The 21,597-nt window shown below is 30.9% G+C and overlaps 1 protein-coding gene across 3 annotated transcripts in view; it reads right to left on the reverse strand.

The window, feature by feature from the left end:
* The window catches only part of CDH18 (cadherin 18), an 854,315-nt gene that overhangs the window by 37,655 nt on the left and 795,063 nt on the right, over positions 1 to 21,597 (reverse strand). For all 3 annotated transcript variants that reach the window (XM_076007946.1, XM_076007945.1, XM_012738455.3), the window contains one exon: positions 6,392 to 6,513. In XM_076007946.1, the coding sequence (XP_075864061.1) occupies positions 6,392 to 6,513 (122 nt within the window). The remainder of the gene's footprint in view (positions 1 to 6,391; positions 6,514 to 21,597) is intronic.

Raw genomic sequence — 21,597 nt, forward strand, 5'->3', positions numbered from 1 at the left:
TTTTAGAAGATGTAAACTGGTAAATATCTAGATAATTGCTAGGTTTCCATTATCAATATTTTCTACTCTTTTTTAAGAGTTGTGATTTATATACACTGTGTTGCCTGCGCTTTCTGTCTGTGTAATTGGTTGACAGTGTAAAATCCCTAACAGTTTCTTTTTGATTTTCACTCCTTCCAAATGAACTGAAATGTTCTCTATCATATACCCATGATATAATTAGTGCAAAAACGCTTATTTATTTTAATAGATATGGCAGAAATAAAGCCACAAATTAGTTTACCCTTCAAATGCAAAGGGAGAGAAATCAAATTTATAGCGTTTATAAATATTACCAGGAAAAATTTTTGATGATATCCACAAATAAATATAGATACTTTTAAAATTTTATTTTCTATAGTCTATTACTGCTCAAGTACTTTATCAGGAAAAAAAAGTCAGTGTAACAAATATATTAAAATAACATAACATTAGATTTGGTATATGAACTTGTCTTAAGCATTTTAATTGAAAAGGAAGTTCTAAGAAAGATATAGTAACTTATTCAATCAATGAGTCTGTTTCATAATATATTCCTTAACATAACTTGTACATCTTTATTTGATAATAATATCAACTTTTTTTAGTTAAATGAGCTTGATGTTTGGCACAGTAAAAAAAAAAATCTCTGTTGATCTAGGTAACTTTTATATAACTCAAAGTTATATATATAGTTAATAATTGCATGTGATTGAGACAAGGGCTAGTGGCATGTAACAAAATGATTTCTTTTTTGTGTTATGCTTTCTAAGTTTACTTCTAATGAAAAATAAAATGAACCCAGAATAAATTCAATATGAATAAAATACAGTGCACTCTCTTTATTTTTTAAGGTTTCTATGTTAGGAACATCTAAATTCTTTTGAATTCACTCTGCTTTGGGAACTGACTTGAAATTTCATGCATGTATGACTTTCTTTTTAATATTTTTTCAGACAGGGTACCTAAAAGATTATTTTTTTTTCAAAACAGGAAAATATATTAACTCAGATAACTGTATTGTTGTAGTTCACATTGATATCTGAATTCACCTGAACTCTGGCTGTTAAAAGTGGTTTGAACTTTAATGTGAGACCAATCTCTTTGCCGTAGCAACATACTGATATACTTAGGTGCACAGCATCCATATAGAAATCTCTGTAATTCTAAAAGCAATTGCCACTGAAAGAGGAACTGTCATATAGCTGGGCAATAACAAATACACTTCAGAAAACTTATTTCACAAATTATTTTTTAAATAGAGTTTCCTATTAAAATTCTGCATCAAAACACATGAAGTTTCTCCAGAAATGGCTTCAATGTAAGGTTAAAAGAACCAAAGACTGAAAAATTAAATAAGTAATAAAAAGAGTCAGGCCATTTTACTCTGTAATGGGTTAATCACACAAGTAGACCACCTGTAATGGTAATGATTTGTTTAAATATTCCTGACACAAGCAATACTCAAAAATGATTTTTCTCCCCTCAAGGTTTAAATTCATTTTGGTGAGAGATTTGGAAACATATGCTTACAACCACATAAAGAGTTCAATTGTCTTATAATTAAAGACAAAAATGATGGCTAAATATAGTTTTAAGGAACAAAATGAAGTAATCACATAACTTAATCAACTTACAAAACTTAAACAAAATATCTTAGAATTTAAGGTTGCTAAGTTATAGCAATTACTTTCCAAAAATCAAAAACAAAAATATAGAAAAGGAAGACCACTATGTAAATAAATGGTTAATGAAACCCATCCAAGAAAAAAAAACAAAAAACATGTTGTCACAGATACAGTCATCTCCAAAGGGTATAATAGTTTTCATGCAGAAAATAAAGCAAATTATAAAGGAATCTGAAACTTATCAGGCATGTATTCATAGAATCTCAGTGTTAGAAGGTCCCTGAAATTCTGACAATTTGTTTTTTAGAGATGAACAAAGCACTTGTTAGTATCACATAAAATCATTTTGTAGAAATGCTACAGAGCCTTTGCAGTCAGTGCAGAGGGTAAAACAGAGGGCCCAGGTTAGTGATGCCACATTTAGCGGGGAGCAAGTCCTAAGGAGAATAAAATGAATTTATCTCATGAGGAAGAAATAGACAATATGAGAGGTTAACAAAAAATATCAAGTCACAGGCCAGAAAGAACACTGAGACCAGCCATTTAAATTTGGGGGCAGATGTTGACATATGCAGAAAAAAGTATCAACTGCTTTTTTTAAGGGGTTACCGTGTTTTTGTTACATGGATATCTAGTATAATATTTAAGAGAAGGCTATTAGTGTACCTATCACCAGAATAGTGTTCAAGATACTTGAAACTCCTCACCCGCTCCCATCCTCACCTCTTCTTGGTTTCTAATGTCCTCTACAACTCTTTGTGCCTATGCATGTGCATCATTTATGTCCTAATAATTGAATTTTGGAATCGATAAGGGCTGTAGTTATTTCCCCTTTATTTTTCCTAATATTGTTTATTTGTCCTCTTGTCTGTCTCTTCTTTATATCAGTCTTAACAGGGACTTACCTATCTTTTCAAATTACTAATGATTGACTTCTTACTATTTGTTTTGATTCATTTCATTTCATTGATCTCTGTTTATAAATGTGTAATTTTTCCCTCCTATTTCACTTAAATTTACTGCTATTGTTCTAACTTCTTATAAATGAATGCTTGAACTTTTAATTTTTAATAAAATACATAATCTTCATTCTATGCATTTAGAATTATAAATTTCAACTAGTCATTGTTTAACTGTTTCTTAGAAGCTTTGATATGGTACATTTTCATTGTCTTTCCATGTAACTATATTTTTTTCATTTAACTTTGTATTTCTTCATGGACTATTAGGTTATTTAGAAATGCATTGTTCCATTTCCAATAGAACTTTTTCTAGCAATAGTTTTGAATTGCAATATAGCTATATTTATTGTAATAAAGAAAAAAAGTAAGGTCTATCCTTTGCAAAGTTCTATTAATAGAACTTGCTATTTGACCCAGCAGATAGAAAATTTTTGGTCAATATTTTGTGCAAATTTTGTAGTGCATAATCTGAAGTTAGTATACTTGTCAATCAGTATAGTCTGATAGTTGTGATATTCCATTTTCAATATTCTTTCTGAAATTTTATGTGAATATTCTATCAGTTACTGGGAAAAGTGTGCAAAAATTCCCAATTCAATAACATTTGTCTATTTCCCTTTATATGTCTATCAGTTTTTGCTTTGTTAATTTAGAGGTAATGTTGATAAATATATCTAAATTTAAAATAGCTATTTTTACTTGGTATACAGGCTATTTTTATCATAATGAAATTTGTCTCTTTACATCTATTAATATTAATGTTTCTCTTGATAAAGTTTATATGTATGTGCATATTATTCTTTAGAGGTATGTATATAACTTCCATTAGTAATGGTTTGAATACTTTTCTGGATTTTTTATTTCAAACTGTTCTCTTTTTATATTGATAATGTATCTCTTATAAGCAACATTTTTTAATTGATTTTTTAAATCTAGTCTGATAATAGGCATCTTTTAATTTGAGTATTTGGGTGGTTTTATTTTAACTTAAATACTAATGAACACTTTAAATTATATATTGTGTATTTGCTCTTTATATTTTCCATTTGTTTTATATTACTTTTGTCTTTTTAAGTACCATTAATATTGTTTATGAAAATTATATGTACCAAAATATTTACCTTACTTTGCTTATTTTTGTTGAGGCAAAACTGTATCTCAACAGAAAACATGAAAAGTCTTCATTCTAACTCTGAGTTTTACTAACTTTACACAAATTTCAAGATTATGTTGGAACTATTAAATTGGTTATAAACTGCATATTTTACTAGGATTATATTTTAATTTTGTAATATTCTATTCTAGAATCCTTAAAGATAGGTCCTTATATGGAAACATTTCTTTCTCTTTAACTTTGTATTATAAAATATAGAAAATCTCACACACGTTTTGTAAATTAGTGAATTATTTTAATGTTAGTAAACATTTTGTTATTAAGATCAGTAAATAGAACTTTAAACATTGCCTTCTTTGGCATGATTTTTTTTTCAAATTCTAATTTCTATTAGCTTGTTAGTAACATGATCTTTTACTATTATAGTTACATGTTAGTTACATGATCTTTTACTACTTTTACATGGTCTTTCACTATTTTTATCAACTAATCTAGAGATTACAACATGCATTGTTGACTCATAAAATATACTGTAAATTAATATCAACTAACATCAATATTTAATATTTATTATTAATGTACATTTAATTAGCTAAATTAATATTAATAAATACTATCAATTTCCTTAATATTTAAGGACTTCAGAATGTTTTAACTTCACTTACCTCCATCCTTTCTTATGATTTCTTAGGCTATGCACACTGTATATTTTTAGCTCCCAGAAAACATTTTTTTTGTTGCTTATTCATTCTTTAATCATTGACCTTTACCAAAATATTTACTGATTGCTTTACTCTTTAATGTTTCTTGCCAACACAGTTATTTCCCTTTTCATTAAAGTAAAGCTTTAATAGTGTGTCTTTCTTATGCTTATAAATTCTCACATTTTTATTTTCCTAAATATGAATTTTCCTTAACTTTACTTTTGATTAATATTTTTGGTAGAAAATTAATCTATTGCTGCCAGTTATTGTCTTACAGCTCTTTGGACTTATCTTTGCATTGTTTTCTATGTTTATCTTTCCTGATAAAGAAATAGCTTTTAGTATTGTTCTTTCAGAGGTATTATGTATTTTTTTGTTTTCATCTTTAATTAAAATGTTTATTTTAGGTAATTGGAGATTCATAGGCAGTTGGAGAAATAATTCAGAGCAGTCTCATGTACCCTTTACCTAGTTCCCCCCACAGGTCGTATCTTGCAAAACACTCTTGAAACCAGGATATTGACATTGGTAAGGACAAGATACAAAACATTTCCATCATGGTAAAGCCACCTCATATGTTGCCATTTTATGGTCACACTCACTTCCCTGTCACCTTTACTACTCACCTTTTTAAACTCTGGCACCTACTAATCTGCTCTCCATCTCTATAATTTTACTATGGTAAAAATACTATTTCACTGGAATCATACTTTATGCAAACTCTAGGGATTGGCTCTTTTATTCACTCAGAAAAATTCTTCAGAGATTTATCCAAGTTGTCGCATGCATCGGTTGTTTGTTTCTCTATATTACTGAAGGATATTCCACTTTATGAATTTACTACAGTTTGCTTAACTATTCATTCATTGTGGGACTTCTGAGTTGGTTCCAGTCTAGGTCTATTATGAATAAAATTGCTACAGATATTTTTGTACAGTTTGTTGTGTGAACACAAGACTTCCTATCTCTGGTTGAAATGTTTCAGTGCAATTGCTGGATGATATGGTAATTGCATGGTCAGTTTATTGTGAAATTGACAAAATATAGTCTAGAATAGCAGTACCATTTTGCACTTTCACCAGAAATATAGAAATAGTCTAATTTCTCAGCATCTTACCAGCATTTAGTGAAGTTTATCTCTTATGATAGGCATGTAGTGATTTCTTATTGTAGCTTTAATTTCTATTTACTTAATCACTAATAATTTTGAATATCTTTTCATATGATTGCTATTTTTATATTCCTTTCAGTAAATGTCTGCTTATGTCTTTTGCCTATTTTCAAATTGGATTTTTTTTTTTTTTTTTACTGTTGAGTATTTTGGGGTGGAGCTTTTCTGTTGATTTTTTTCATTTGTTTTTGTTTTGAGATATAATATCATTCTTTTGCCCAGAATAGAGTTCAGTGGCATCATCATAGTTCATTGCAACCTCAAACTCCTGGGCTCCAGCAATTCCCCTGCCTCAGTTCCCTGAGTAGGTGGGACTACAGGCACGGGCCACTAAGCCCAGCTAATTTTTCTACCTTTTTTTTTTTGTAGAAACAGGGTGTTGCTTTTTAGCACCAGCATCACTCAATTACCATTCATCTGTCACTCCCTCAGATCCTCCAAAGCAGGCCAAGAAGTCCCTCCTCCTCAATCTAGTCAGTAAGTTTCATTAGGACAGGAACATTCACTATTGCTTCTTCACTTAATGCAGGGCTGTACATAAAGCATTCAGTATAACTTTACTAGCAGGATGAACACATTATTCATGAATGAGTTCATTTTTCTAAGTTACATTTGAGATCCAGAGAAAGTTTATTTTCTATGATTCTCAAAAAATTTATTTGGTGCTATAAAATCATTTTCATTGAGCACAAAAATTACACTGGGGGATTTGGGGAATTATACCTAAGAATAATATAAATAAAGCTACTTGTTTTTCTTCCATTCAAATGATAGGAAGGAAACAATTAACTTACCTGGCCAGGCTTAGAATTTTCACAGACAACAATATCATATTCCCTGGCAAGTTCGGGTGGATTGTCATTGACATCCAGAACTCTAATACCCACTGTGACATGGCTCAGCAAACTAGGATTATCTGCAAAACACACAGGGATGTATTTAGTATTTCCATGCACACTTTAGAAGCTTGGTTTAAAACAAATCTCCTTAATACTGTAACTTGTCACTAGTTCCATATGCTGTACCAGGACTTCTGGCAAAAGACAACTTTATGTCTCTGGTACTGTGTGTCTATGGCACTCTTTGCTAGAACTCATTAACTTACAGAAAAATGAAAAATGAACACCAAGGCATGACATGAATGCCAAAGTGATATTCTGTCATATCGAGGAAATTACATGTTATTCAGGAACTGGAGTGGGAGAAAGTTGTCAGAATTCATTGTATGCTGTCAGAGTCTAAGAAATGAACAATTAGTTTCATTATTAATCTAAGAAAATCACAGCAGTTGATAAAGAATGTAATCTTTAAGAAGTCCATTTTAAATCTAAATAAAATCAAAGATTATAATAGAAAGTAAATTTATTTACACAAAGAATCATTTTCTTCTTATAGGAGAATATATGAAGTGTGTGATATTAACCCACACCACACTTGGGAAAAAATAAAGAACAATTTAAATCAGAATTTAGGACAGAATTCACATACAACTCTGATAGATACCAAAATTTATTCTGTACTTTAAAATATGCCTTAAACTCAATCTTCCCATTTTTCAGTAGATGAATTAATTCTGAGATATGAGGTGAAAGCAAATGTTTGGTTCATTTTACATGTCAAAGCTAAAGATTAAGAATACATGATGAAAAATTTATTTTTTTTCTGTCTCTCTCCCCCTGCCATGCTCATTGCTAATGTGTCTGTCATCCTCTAAAAATAATTCAAAAATAAAATTATAACGACACAATAATACATTAAGGAATAAGAGTAGTACAAAAGCACATAAAATGTACAGAAATTTATCACAGCACAACAGTAGAAGGAAAAAAACTATCCATTTTAGCCTAAACAAAATAATAGTAAACTGATTTTGCTGATGTGTTAAAAAAATGTTAAACAATTTAGTTCCTGGAATGCTTATTTTGCTCAGAAATAAAATAAGGAAGGAAGGAAGGGAGAGAAGGATAAATGGAGGGAGAAAACAAGGGAGGGAGAGAGGGAGGAAGGAAATGCGGGCTCAGGCTGTCATCTGGAACTGGAATGTCCTTGCACCCATTCCACACTTGGGCACGGGAAACTAAATCCTCTGGGTGGAAACAGAATATTTCTATTTTGGCCCAGTATTATATCTTCAATGCACAAACACTATTTCATAACTTAATGACTGTAAACACAGCATTTGGAATCAGACAAATAACAGTTTTGTCTGTGGACCTATTACTATTCCGTATCCTGTGGGAAACTAGTTAATCTAATTAATCCAACCTTCTGGAGCCTGTAACTCATCACACACAGGGCATGCACTGTCGGGGCAACTATAGGAGGTATAGTAAAGAGTTAGAAAAACAGAATGTTGGAGTAAGTATATTATGATTACTGGTGCAAATTAAATACTGCTTTCTGTTTACTAAAAGTAGGATAATGGATAAAAATGTAGCTTTACTTGCAGATAATTATTGTTGAAAACCACTTGTAGCTTTGTAGCCTCTAATAGCCTACCAGCATGCATTCTGGTATGTTTTACTCCATCATGATATTGGATAATTCTATATTTGTGAACTAGCAAGCTCCTGTAGATCTGTATGTATTATTTCCCACAGTCCTTGGTTTACTATTTTACACTTTGAATGTCAATCACCTTAACAATAACATGTAAACATATTCATGTGTGTTATAAACATTTTGCTAAGGCTAAAATTGAGTAATTCCTTAAGTTCTGAATGAAATATTTCTATTATTATTATTATTGTTGTTGTTGTTTTTATTTTCATGCCTAATGCCTAGAAATTAATTTATATAATTTATTTTAGTGGCAGACTAAATAAAATATATTGAAATCAAACTAACTTAAATATGAATACCATTTCCAACACTCTTCAGGAACAAGGACTTTTGAAAGTTATTTATTTCTATGTCTTAATTATTTCAGATATAAGCCTGGAATAGAGTTATTTGATTTGCCAATTTGTATTTTTGAGAAACAATTAAGGTGACTATGTAAACTTTATTACAATGAGCTTGGAAAAGAGTAAAATGCACATTTTAATCATTTTTGTTTTCTCTTTAATACAATTTATTTATTTATTTATATTTCGGTATATTATGGGGGTACAGATTTTGAATGTTAAAAAAGAAACAAAATCAAAACATGTACATCTGATTCCTCACAAACTATATAATATAAAAATCGCCCATGCTTCATGCAATAGCAATGTGTTAGGAATTCATATCAGCAGTGCCCTCTATGGAGATAAAGGGATACAGGGAAAGCGTTCCAGTGCAAGTGCAAGCTTGGTATTACACCATTTAAAGGATCTTTTGTAAGTTGAGAACAATCAGTTTTATCTAGTGAGTATTTTTGAAAAGATTGCTATGTGCATAACACAGTGATAAAAACAATTAAATGTGCTACTCTTCCATAGCTCCCACTATTTATATTGAATGGAGAAAACAAATTAAATACTATTTTTTTCAATATGTTTTCTTAAAAATTACAATTGAATTATTTAATTTACTTTTATTCTGAAGCCATTATTATTGAAATGTAGGTCCCCAGAACAATCTAAATCATGTTTACTAGGGAACTTGGTTAATTTCTAATCTAATTATGCATATTGTAAATCAGTATTAAAAATGCCTGTCAGTAAATAGATTAGTGTAAATTTTCTAATCTATATAATGTTATTTACCTCAAAATGTGGTTTTATTTTTTTCTTTATGAAAATTCACCCCAAAATAAAAAGCCTTGCCTACTATTATAATAACAAATGTCAATGAATAAGAATTTAAATAATCACATTTATACCTTTCTAAGTTTCATAAATGTCAATGAGAATAAATCTGGATTTATAAATTATATTTTTTTGTGCTTCCTTTTCTTTGAAAATATTTCATTATAGGGAAATATACAACAAAAATTATCTTCACTCTTTTGAATAGTTACTGCGGGTTGATACTGGAGCATTTTTTTTTTTTTTTTTTTTTTTTGCAATCACACAAGAGGAGGTTTATTTTCTGGCTAGCCAGGGTACAAGACCCAGAGCACCAAGGCAGTGGCCACACTCTCGAAGGCAAGGACCCCAACCGGAACAACGGCATGCCTTTCATCCCTATGGTGCACAAGCTGACTACGCATGGATTATGCGTTGACCTTTAAAATGATTGGTTGCCCACTATTGCTTTTTGAGATAATTGGCGGGTTGGTTTAAGACTATACTTTCAGGGATCATTTCTATAGTCCGATACTGGAGCATTTTAACATGGTAGGCTAATGTTTAGTTTATTAACAAATATGTTTCCACCATTTCCTTAAATAGATATATAAAAATGAGTTTTGCAATTAAGTGATAAAATGAAAACTTAAATTTTCCACTCAATGCATTTGTTTGTTTTGAAATGAAGACAGTTTGGGCATTTTTACTTGTAATTTTAAAATCTTGTATATGAAAGTGATATTTAATTATTAAGCAGAAAAACTGAGAAAAATAATAAGTAATATAAACTTTTTTCTAATATAAGTATTTACTCTATTTGAGAATTAATTTTTAGATAAATCTATCACATTGCCTGGTATATGCTTGTACCACTAATATGCCCTTTCACTAACATGCCTCTTTTTTTCTCTTTCCTTTTCTTTTTCATATCTTAGTTAAATATTAATTTAGAAATCAAATATGGTATTCAAAAAATTTGTTATAACAGTAACTAAGGTGTCTGATATCTAATAGATTATTCCTTAAATATTTTTGTATTGTAGCCAAATAAAAAGGTTTAAAGTAAAGCATTTCATGAATTTTATGTTAGAAAATTAAACCCACCTGTGTGTTAGATAACTATTTCATAATAGTTAAAGAAACATAATACCTGTATAGAAACACTTTTAAAAATTACGAAGCCCTTAGAAATGCATTATGCAAAATCCATCCCATATATTTATCCAATTTTTGTCAGTTTACAATGTATAATCTTATTAATCACAGTCATCATACATATTCCAGATTGAAGTGAATCACTTATTATATAATGAATCTTGACCTTTTCAAGGATATTGTCGTGTTTCAGTTATCCATAAATGTTACAATAATTCTCTATATGTCTTTAATATTATTGCTCAAGAGTAACATGAGTTGGAAGCTTTAAAATTTAACATGCCTTGATTCTTAGGCATAAACATTGTCTTTTTTCCATTCAGCAGTATAAGGTCAACGTAATTCACCTCTCTGTGAAATTAATTATATTGAAATCATGTAAGGATTTTTTAATTGATTACAAAACAATTGAAAAATAGGTCCTTTATCTCTGTGGAAATATCACAATTGACCCATTCAATTATAGAGAGAATCTGGCAAATGCAACATTAATTTTTCATTTTTTGTAATAATTCACAATTTTAACATTTATTTTCCATCTTGGTCTATCCATCCATCATGCCTGTGACCAGTTTTAACTTTCATCTTTATAGAGTACACAAAATTCATCTTATGATCAATTCTTATGCTGTCCTTTGATTTATATTTATATTAATAATCATGATTTTATACTATTTATCTTTTTTAGGTGAAGAATCTAATCATAATAAACATTTTCTTGTCAGGTACAATCAGCATCTAAATTTTTTTTTAATTAAAGCAAAACAGCTAATATGGTAAATCATTCATAAAAATAATGATACATATACATTTTAAGTATTTATATGAAAATATTCAAATGCATAATTACTAACCAATCTCCACTCTCCTGATGTAGGGGTAAGGCAGACCTTATCTCTGAGTATGTATCTACTAGTATTTGAGGTTAATGCCACCATTCTTGCAAAAACAACACACTCTGAATGATCTATGAGGTCCAAAACTCATTTATTCCAAGTGAAGGACAAACTTGAAGATACTTTCAGAACAGTCTGAATGTAGCAACATTTCTTATTTTTATAAAATTCCCTGAGATTTTAAGTTGTTTAATTTTTCTCCTAAATTGCAACATACTGTTAGCAAATCAGTTTTATCAAGTATTCAGAAAACTTTCAACTTAGACTACACAAATTCTGATTCTATTATGTGTATATATCTCGTTATTTTGTGTAATATTTAAATAAATTACATAATTACAATAATGTTTCACTGGCTTAGAAATAGAACTCAAGAAAAAAAAAGTTCCTATTTGAGTCAGGAAAGACCAAGATATCAAACTTGTCTGCCATCATAAATGATTATAAAACTGAACAAAATATATGACAGCTATTTCTCTCAGACCCTTGGAAATAGATAATACAAAACAATGCTTCCTGAGAAAAGAGACATACCTAAGCAGAGCCCCAGGTTTCCCTTGAGCTTTGATAATACATCCATCATGACCAAATGGGGGCTATCTCAGGAAGGAAAGGCTGACTAACATTTAAAACTCAATGAATATAATTCATAACACACATATATTTATTTCAATAAATGCAGAAAAAAAAACTTAACAAAACATAATATCTTTTTTTTTTAATTTAAGAAGGAAAAAGAGCACACAGCAAACTAAGAATAGAACCTAATAAGTATATGCACCAAAAATCTACCATGATCATCATTCTTATTAGTGAAAATTGAGTGCTTTAAATGAAGGAACTAAAGAAAAGAAAGATTGGGAAATATAAGGTCTCAGCACTTTTCCTAAACAATGCTGTGACAATTATAGTCAGCATAATTAGAAAAAGAAATAAAAGATATATCAATGATAATCTAAGAAACAAGTTTATCTTTCTTCATACTCATGATCATCTAAGTAGAAAGTACCACATATTATACAAAAGAAATTTTGTCTAAAAGCCTCCCAAAGATATAATCAAGTAATGATTTATATTAATTTAAATATATTTCAACCATGTTTATGATGATAACAAGAGTTTACATTAATTTTGTTACTATGTGCCAAGTTAAGATACTTCATTTAATCCTCACTGTAATCATTTGCTATGGATGAGAAAATCTGTAATACTTTTGTTAAATAACTTGCTTGTAAGGAACAGAAAAAAGTACTTAAATAGAGATGGCCTTACTCCTCATTTCAGTATTCTTAAATATTATGCATTGGTGTCCTAAGATAATGTAAATATTTTACTGACAATACAATGATAATTAGTTACATATAAACCAACACCCATGATGAACATAGAAGTATAAATGAAAAAGTGCATATAATGAAAACAATAAAATACCCATTAAGTCTACATTTCCTTAAAAATTTCTAAAATGTGTTCTGATTTGCATACAAAATATTAGAATATTAGAATGTCTATCCTGTAACCTTTTATCTCTTACAATTTTAAGCTGAGCCTCTTAGAAGCCTTTCACATAATTTTAGAACTGAATAAAACATATAGTTTAGAGTGGAATTTTTTCTGCATGGAATTAAATGCATTGATTAAAAGAGCTTTAATTCACATATTTAATACACACACTAATGGTTAGGTCAGTTATTGATTATAGTTATGTATTTATTAAAAACACATTTTAACATTTTCTTTTTGGGAAAAACACTCTAGAATACTTCCATTAATATATCACATGCTCTAAGTATATCCACCCAAGGTATATACCTAAAGAAATTTTTGCATTTGCAAAGGAAACATATATGAAATATATTATATTGGCAATGTTCATAATCTCTAAATCTATGTAAATAAAAACAGTCCAAAAGCCATTGACAGTTGTATGCACCAATTAAAGTATATTTATTGTCATAGCATAGTGAAAGTGCATAAACTTCAGCTATACTTCTGAACATGAATGAATCTCAAAAAACACAGCACTGTGAAAAACAATTCAGACAGTGCATGTCATATTAATATATTTATACATAGAATAGGAATGATCATGGACCACACACAATTCCACAATTCTGTAGTATGGACATAAATACATATATATATATATATATATATATATACATATACACACACACACACACACCCATACATACAGAGAGAGACAAAATGCACATAAGATTGCATTTGGTAAACTATAAAGAAAACAAAGCTCTTGATGACTATATACTTAAAATATGGCATCAATATATTTGATATATATTGGAATGACAACTGGAAAATAATTGGCCCAAATATTTAAATGTGCTCATTTATTAACAGAAATGCACGAATGTCTATATATACTCAAACTCCATATATGTATACACATATTCATTATTTCAAATTATTCTGTAATTATCTATTAAGCATAATTTTCCTAATTTTATATATCATGTTTTCCTTCATGGGTTACATAATTTGTACATTTTAGAACATTCCCCAAAACAATAAATGTTGGCATGGATGTGGAGAGATAGGAACATTCGTACACTGCTTGTGGGACTACAAACTAGTACAACCTCTGTGGAAAGTAATATGGAGATACCTCAAAGAGCTACAAGTAGAACTACCATTTGATCCAGCAATCCCATTACTGGGCATCTACCCAAAAGAACAAAAGATATTTTATAAAAAAGACATCTGCACTGGAATGTTTATAGCAGCACAATTTACAATTGCAAAGATGTGGAAACAACCCAAGTGTCCATCAATACATGAGTGGATTAATAAAATGTGGTATATGTATACAATGGAGTTCTACTTAGTCACAAAAAAACAATGGTGATCTAACACCTCTTATATCATCCCGGATAGAGATGGAACCCATTCTACTAAAAGAGGTATCACAAGAATGGAAAAACAAGCACCACATATACTGAACATGAAATTGGTATCAACTGATCAACACTTATGTGCACATATAGTAGTAACGTCCATTGGATGTCGGAAAGATGGGGGCGGAGAGGATGGATATATACACACTTAATGGTTACGGTGCACACCTTTTGGGGAATGGGCATGCTTGAAGCTCTGACTCAGTGGGGCAAAGGCAATATATGTAACCTAAACATTTGTACCCCCGTAATATGCTGAAATAAAAAACAATTTAAAATAAAATAAAATAATAAAACATTGCCTATTACAATGCCATAGAGATATTATCTTGCATTTCTTTTGAAGTTTGATTCTTCTAAATATTGGTATTACTTCTTTGGCATTGTTGTAAAGTTGATAATTAAGTTTACTTCATTGGCATAGCCAGTGTTCACTGCTCTGTCATAATCTGCTTATTGAAGCATCTATCCATCTCCATTACTGACCTGCAAACAAATACTACATTGTCACAATCTGTGCAGTTTTCAAAGAATATTACTTGTATTAATGAAATGGTTTTTTTTCAAAATTTCTATATAGTTTATATATAGATATGGTTTATCTAATATATTTATTTGTATGCATGAAAATTATATGTATGCTCTAAGTTTATTGCACCCTTTATATAGTCAAATACCAAAGATTTTTATTTTGTTGTTTGAAACATCTTTTTAATTACTGATTTTTTTTTGTCTACTTACTAAAATATTTCTAAGAGAGGTCTGTTTATAGTCTCTTCCATAATGGTGTTTTTGTTTTGTTTGAACATACTTTATTCATTGAATTAAAAGTTTCAATTGGTTTCGTCACCCTGGTAAAATTCAATTCCTGTCAATATAAAATGATCCTCTTATCACCACAATAGTTTTTTTTTGTTGTTGTTGTTTGTTTTAAAGTGTATGTTGTATGATACTAATAAAGTTCTGCCTGATTTCTTTTGGTTAGAATCATCTATTTCTTATTATATTCTTTTATTTTGAAAGTTTATCTTTATATCACATGTATGCCTATTATAAGTAACATAAAGATGATGTTTTAAATTCCAATCCAGTATGGTATTGTTTTAAACAGAAGAGTTCATTCTGTTTATACCATGGTGGTTATTAATGTATATTATTACTACTTTATAATATGCTTCAAATTTGTCTTAATTTTCTTATATTATCCCATCTAATTTTAGATTGGTTAGGTTTTATTTTTATTTCATTCCTCTACTAATAATTTAAAATCTGTATACTAAATTTCATTTATTTATTAACCCAGAAATGAATGTGTAACTTTGAAAACCTAAAAGCAATCAATATCATACTGTTGTCCTGGTCATTACAATACCTGTTAAATGCTTTAACAGCAATAAAGTTTCTCCCAACTTTATGCTTATCAGTTGTTGCTATTGTTGCTGCTGTTGTGCTTTTAATAACTTTTCAAATTTGACAGGACAATAACTCAAGATAGGTCTGAAGTCTAAAATTTGGGTGGCCACAATTAAATGAATAGAGAAATGAAGAGGAACTAAGCAGCACACTGAGGAAGAAGAACCAAGGGAAGATGAAAAGAATAAAGAAAACGTGTCCTTAAGCCAAAGAAAGAAGGTGTTTTTGAGAGTTGTCAATTATGCCAAATGTTGACTAAATGGAGGAATGAGAATTATGCTTTGGATTTTGCAGTATGGAAGACAAGAATAATTGTGGTGAAGCAGTGAAGTTGAGTCTTCTTAGAGTAGGTTTGAAAGGGCATAGAAAAAGATTAAATGAAGACTGTGAATATAGTCCATCTTTCAAGGAGTTTTTCAGTCAAGAATATGGAATAATGGAGTTGTGCTTGGAGGGAAATGCTAGATCCAGGGTTTTCCATCTTTGCTTTGCTTGAATTAATTTTGTTTTCAGATGGGAAGTAAAGCATGTTTTTGAGGACAAGGGAGTTATGCATTAGACAGGGAAAAATGAGGTGGCAGCAAAGAGGAAGCATGATTAATAAAGCAGTGTCTCAGAGTGAACAAGAAAGGACAGGGTGCAGGGCACACATGGTGGGGTGGTCACAGACCTGGAATGGAGAGTTTACTCATGGTAACCCAAAGGAAGATAGATTTATGGGTACTAGTGTCCATAGTTCTAGTTAGATTAGAAAATGTGATGACAGGAAAATATGAAACCCGTTTCCTGATTGTTCTTACTTTATAAGTTGTTAGAGAAGCAAGATTATCTTATACGGTACATGTAAAGAAACTGGAAGAGGTATTGGAAATTTAAGGAGAGAAAAAAACCTATACAATAAATATATAACAACACTGTATAAAATTGCTTGAGCTATTTGCAAACTTGTTCTAATTTTTCTAGAATATGATACCAAGCGTAGGATATTAATATTAGCAAGTCATCAAACATATCAACATAGGTATGTAAACATCAAAAAATAGAATGTAGTAGATATTGTAATTGCCTCAATAAACTGCTAACTGTTCCTCATTGTGTAGGACCTCAGAGGTTTGAACGGAGTTGACTATATGTGATGATAAAAATATGGGCCTTGATGGTCCTGTGGCTATGTGGATAACCTTTACTTTCTGCCACTATATTATTTCAATTATGGAGAAATTTCATGTATTAAATATTATTTTTAAAGACGGTGAAAGGAAAATAGTTCAAAAACGACCTACAGCAGCAACATTATCAATGGCTGTACAAAATGATGATCTATCTCCCCAGGATGTGAATGAGGATGCACATGTCCCAATTTAAAGTGTCACTAGTCTTTTTACCATGTTACATATTAATATGGTACTTGTTACTATAAGATAACAAAACTAAGGTAAAAGATGACATGAAAAGGAATGCAGAGAGAGAAAAATCACAGAGAAATGGAGACAGAGACACAATAAAAACAAACTCAAATCTTAATTTATCTATGAACTTTACAGGCTTATGAGCAAATACATCTCTTTGAAGTCTGAGAACAAATTGAATTCATTTTCTTTGTGTGCTTTTTGTTATTTGTAACTGAAAATATTCTAGCGAGTCCTTGTAGCCATCTCTAAAATAGAGCCAATATTTGCATCCTGGTATTCACATCCTTGTCAATAGCCTCCTATATTTAATAGGGTTGGCCAACTTAACAATAAAGTATTGGAAAAGTAACAACAGATGATTTCTGAGCTCAGGTGATAAAGAAAATGGAAACATTGACATTACTGCCTTGGATAATTCATTCTGAGTCCTCCAGCTGCCATGCAGTCAGGATGCTTAGATAGTCCTATGGAGAAGTCCATGAGTTGTAGAACTGAGTTCTGCCCAAAGCCAGCACCGACTTGCCAGCTATGTGAGTGAGATGTTAAACTTGTTTCCTGTGGGCATAGTCACATCTTGAATGAATTGTAGCTCCATCCAAAATCTTGATGACAACCCCATGAATGCTCCTGAATCTGAAAAACCTACTTAAGTTGTTCCCTTCTTATGGACCCATAGAAACAATATGAGATACTATTGTTTATTGGCATTTTATGTCAGTGGTTCCCAACATTTTTGGCATCAGAAACCAGTTTCATGGAAGACAATTTTTCTACATATGGTGGGGGTGGGGGGCAGTGAATGGCAGAGCTCTGTGGCCCAGACACTAACAGGCCACAGATCAGCCCCAATCTGCAACCCAGGGGTTGGGGACCACAGTTTTAAGTCATTATAATTTGGAGTAATCTGTTACATGGCAATAGATGACTAATGCATTGATGCATGTATACTCACACACACAAATACACACACAAACACACACATAAAAAAATTCAGAATAGTATTTTATTTGATTATTTTTATATTGGTTAAGGCAATACCAATTTCTTTCTGTGCTATTCCCTTTATGTGCTAATAAAAAGTGCCAATTAGAATCTCTTTGTGTGCTAAGGGAAATTGCTAATAATAATACATTTGTGGAAGGCAATTGCATATATCAAAATAAGCATGTTGACAATAACAAAATAATGTGTAGAAGCTACAGGGACTTAAAAGCATCCACTCTACAGTAATGGGTTTTTATGTTATTAGATGCAGCTGCTAATAAAAAATAACTTTAGATTAAAAGGGAACAGGGAATATGTTTACAAAATCTAAATTTCGTCTAAATATCACCTGTTAACAGTGAAGTTAACAGTAAGATTAAATTTGATATTTGTGGATTCTAATTTTCAAATATGTTTGCATGAGAGTTGAGGAAAAAAATAAAAATTGTCAGTGAATAAATAACATAATCATTGTTTTGATTTATGTATATTATCTGTATAGATAAAACAGAGAGCTGAAGTAAACATTCCCATCAATATATATATAGTATGGAATTGTCGTTTCATTTTTAGATCTGTTGACAGCAGATCTTTTCAAAAACATCATAACTTTGACTAAAATAGCATGTCCCTGACTTTGGTTCCTTTGGACGTACATGTGTTGTGCAAGCAATGAATGATAGAGTTCTATTTTAGGAAATCGATAATATGGAATAAGTTCTCACATTTAGTGCATACAACAGGCAAAATAGGATATTGTACATTAAATGAGGAATATATAGTTTAGTGATCATTTTGTTGTGTAGCAAATGGTGAAGTAATTAGGCAGATAAAGTAGATAGAGAAATGAGAAGTAAAACATTTCCATGTATTTAACAAAATTTTATTATTCAAGTTCTATGTACCTGGAAACTCACTAAGTGTTTGAGAATACATAGTAGATAAAGATAAGTTAGTCCTGATTCCAAAACTTGATATGGTCACGATCTTTTAGTGGTGAAAAATATTACAATATATGTGATAAGTGCTATCTTTAAAGCATGCCTAAAGTTAGGCTATACAAGAAAAGGAACTGTAAAATTTGTCTAAGAAATTTAAAAAGATTTCACAGATGTACATTTTAAATAGTTCATACAAGTAAATAGCTGTTGTAAAGCAAAACAAAAGAGAAAGAGGGTGTTGAGAGATGAAACAATTATGAAATTATTGAATAATCTGGCCTTTGGGGGCTGTGACTAAAGGCATGATACATGTTTTTCAGAGGAATAAGCTGAGAACAAAGAGTGTGAAGTCTTATGAAGGAAATCCATACATGTTGTCTGTGGAATTTATTTCTTAGGCAATCAGGAAATGTATATGTGTATCCATATGCATATGTGTGCAATGAGATTAGTACTAAATGGAGCGATCACAAATCAAATTGTGGTTAGAAACAGTTTCTTAACCTTAACTTCACATTGGAATCACACAGGGCAATGGTCTTTAAGATTTAGCAATGGATGAGTATCACATGGAAGGCATGATAAAATCCAGTTTACGGGGCCACAACCACAGAGTTTCTGATTCGGTAGACCTGGGGTGAAGCCTCAGGATCTTCATTATTAAGTTCCCAAAGAAGACATTTTGAGAACTACTGGTTTGGAATTTAACATACTTTTCTCCAGGAAAACTGAATCTCAGTAGATGGAGATGGGCAGTGGATATGGCACTTTTGTAATTCAAAATATAATGTGTAATCAGGATTGAGATCTAGATATTGTGAACAAATGATCACTTGGACAATTGTGTGAGTGATAAAGTGTATGGTGCATTGATGGCTAATTTCACATGTAATTTGGCTGGGCAATTACATGGGGTGCAGGGATATTTGGTCACATATTATTCTGGGTATTTCTGTAAGAGTGCTTTTGGATGAGATTAACATTTAAATTGGTAGACTAAGCAAAGAAAGCTGCCTTTCATATTGTTGGTGGGCCTCATCCAATCAATTTACTTACCCCTGAGTAAGAGAATTCTCCTGCCTCACAGCCTTGAAACTGGAATAGCAACTCTTCCTGGTTCTATGGCAGCCTGCCAGCATTCAGACTCAAAGTGAAATATTGAGTCTATGCATTTTGGACATACCAGCTTCCATAATCATGTAAGCCAACTTTTAAAATAGTAAATCTATCCCTCTCCCCCTCACTCTCTGTCTCTATCTCTGTATATGTATATATAGAGACACATTGCACACACACGTATACATATACACATTCACAAACACCATATTGCTCTGTTTCTCTAGAAAATCCTGATTGATATACTAATATAGGCACATTTGGAACCATAGCAGAATATGCAGGCCAATTTTTACTCATCCTTCACCTCAAGACTGAATCCATGCATTATCCTCTCAATGAAACCTTCACTGATCCTCTTAGAGAGATTAAACTACAATAGATTTGTGTTTCTTTAGTGCCTTAAAAATTCTGTTGTCATAGTAATTTTCCATAATGCAATTATCTGCTTACCTTGTCTTACGCATTAGACTCTTCAATTCCTCAAAGGCAAAATAACATCTCAATATTCTTAGTGTCTAAAATACCACATGGCCTACCACATAGCTTATTCATATATTCTATATGAGTTAATCACAGCATACTTTAGGATAGAGATGATAAAATACATCATATTAAAGTACTAGAATGATATTTAAGAAAATAGAAATTCCAAGAAAAAAATAATTATAAATATAACTAAATTAATTATAAATATGGTTAAGTGTCACAAATAAATCAGGGGAAGTTAAGAGATAAAATGTACTTATTGGATTGGGCTATTAGGCAATTGCTGATGACTATATTGGCAGGTTCTAAAAAACAATGGGGGTAATGACATGTATTATAGTAGGAAAGCACAAAAGAAAAATTGAGTCATAGCATGGAAGTTTGAGAGAAAGTTTATTATTCAGTAATACTTCCAGGGCTACCATGTAAGAGCCCAGTTCTGCTGCCACATGATTTCAGCTTTGTGAGATCCTAGGTAGAGAACCTAGTTGAACCCACCTAGACTTTGACCTTACAGAAATCATATGATTATTTGCTATACAGCAATAAAAAAGTAATACAAGTTACCAAATAGCTGTGTTATAGATTACATGAAAGGAAGACATTGCTACCTATAGTGGAAATATTCAGCAGGTACAATGAGTCTTAATTTATTCAGAAAGTACTGGTTCCCAAGAATGTGATATGTGATGATGATATAACACTTTCTTGTTCCCTGACCATAGACAACGTACTGAATTTACCTAATTCAGAGGATCAACTTTACAATTGTAAAAATAAATTTCCTTCACAATATGAGATTCAAAAATAAATAATAAGCTTTAGTCAGCTAAAATACCTGACCAGTGCTTTGGCTCCATGAACATCAGCCTCCCCAGAGGGCCATATTGGAGTGAGAAAAGATCTAAGAACTGGAATAGTTAGATTCATATCTTGTTGTGAGCCTCAGTTTCTTTTATCTATAAA

Source organism: Microcebus murinus, chromosome 11 (genome assembly GCF_040939455.1).
Source record: "Microcebus murinus isolate Inina chromosome 11, M.murinus_Inina_mat1.0, whole genome shotgun sequence".
NCBI lineage: Eukaryota > Metazoa > Chordata > Mammalia > Primates > Cheirogaleidae > Microcebus > Microcebus murinus.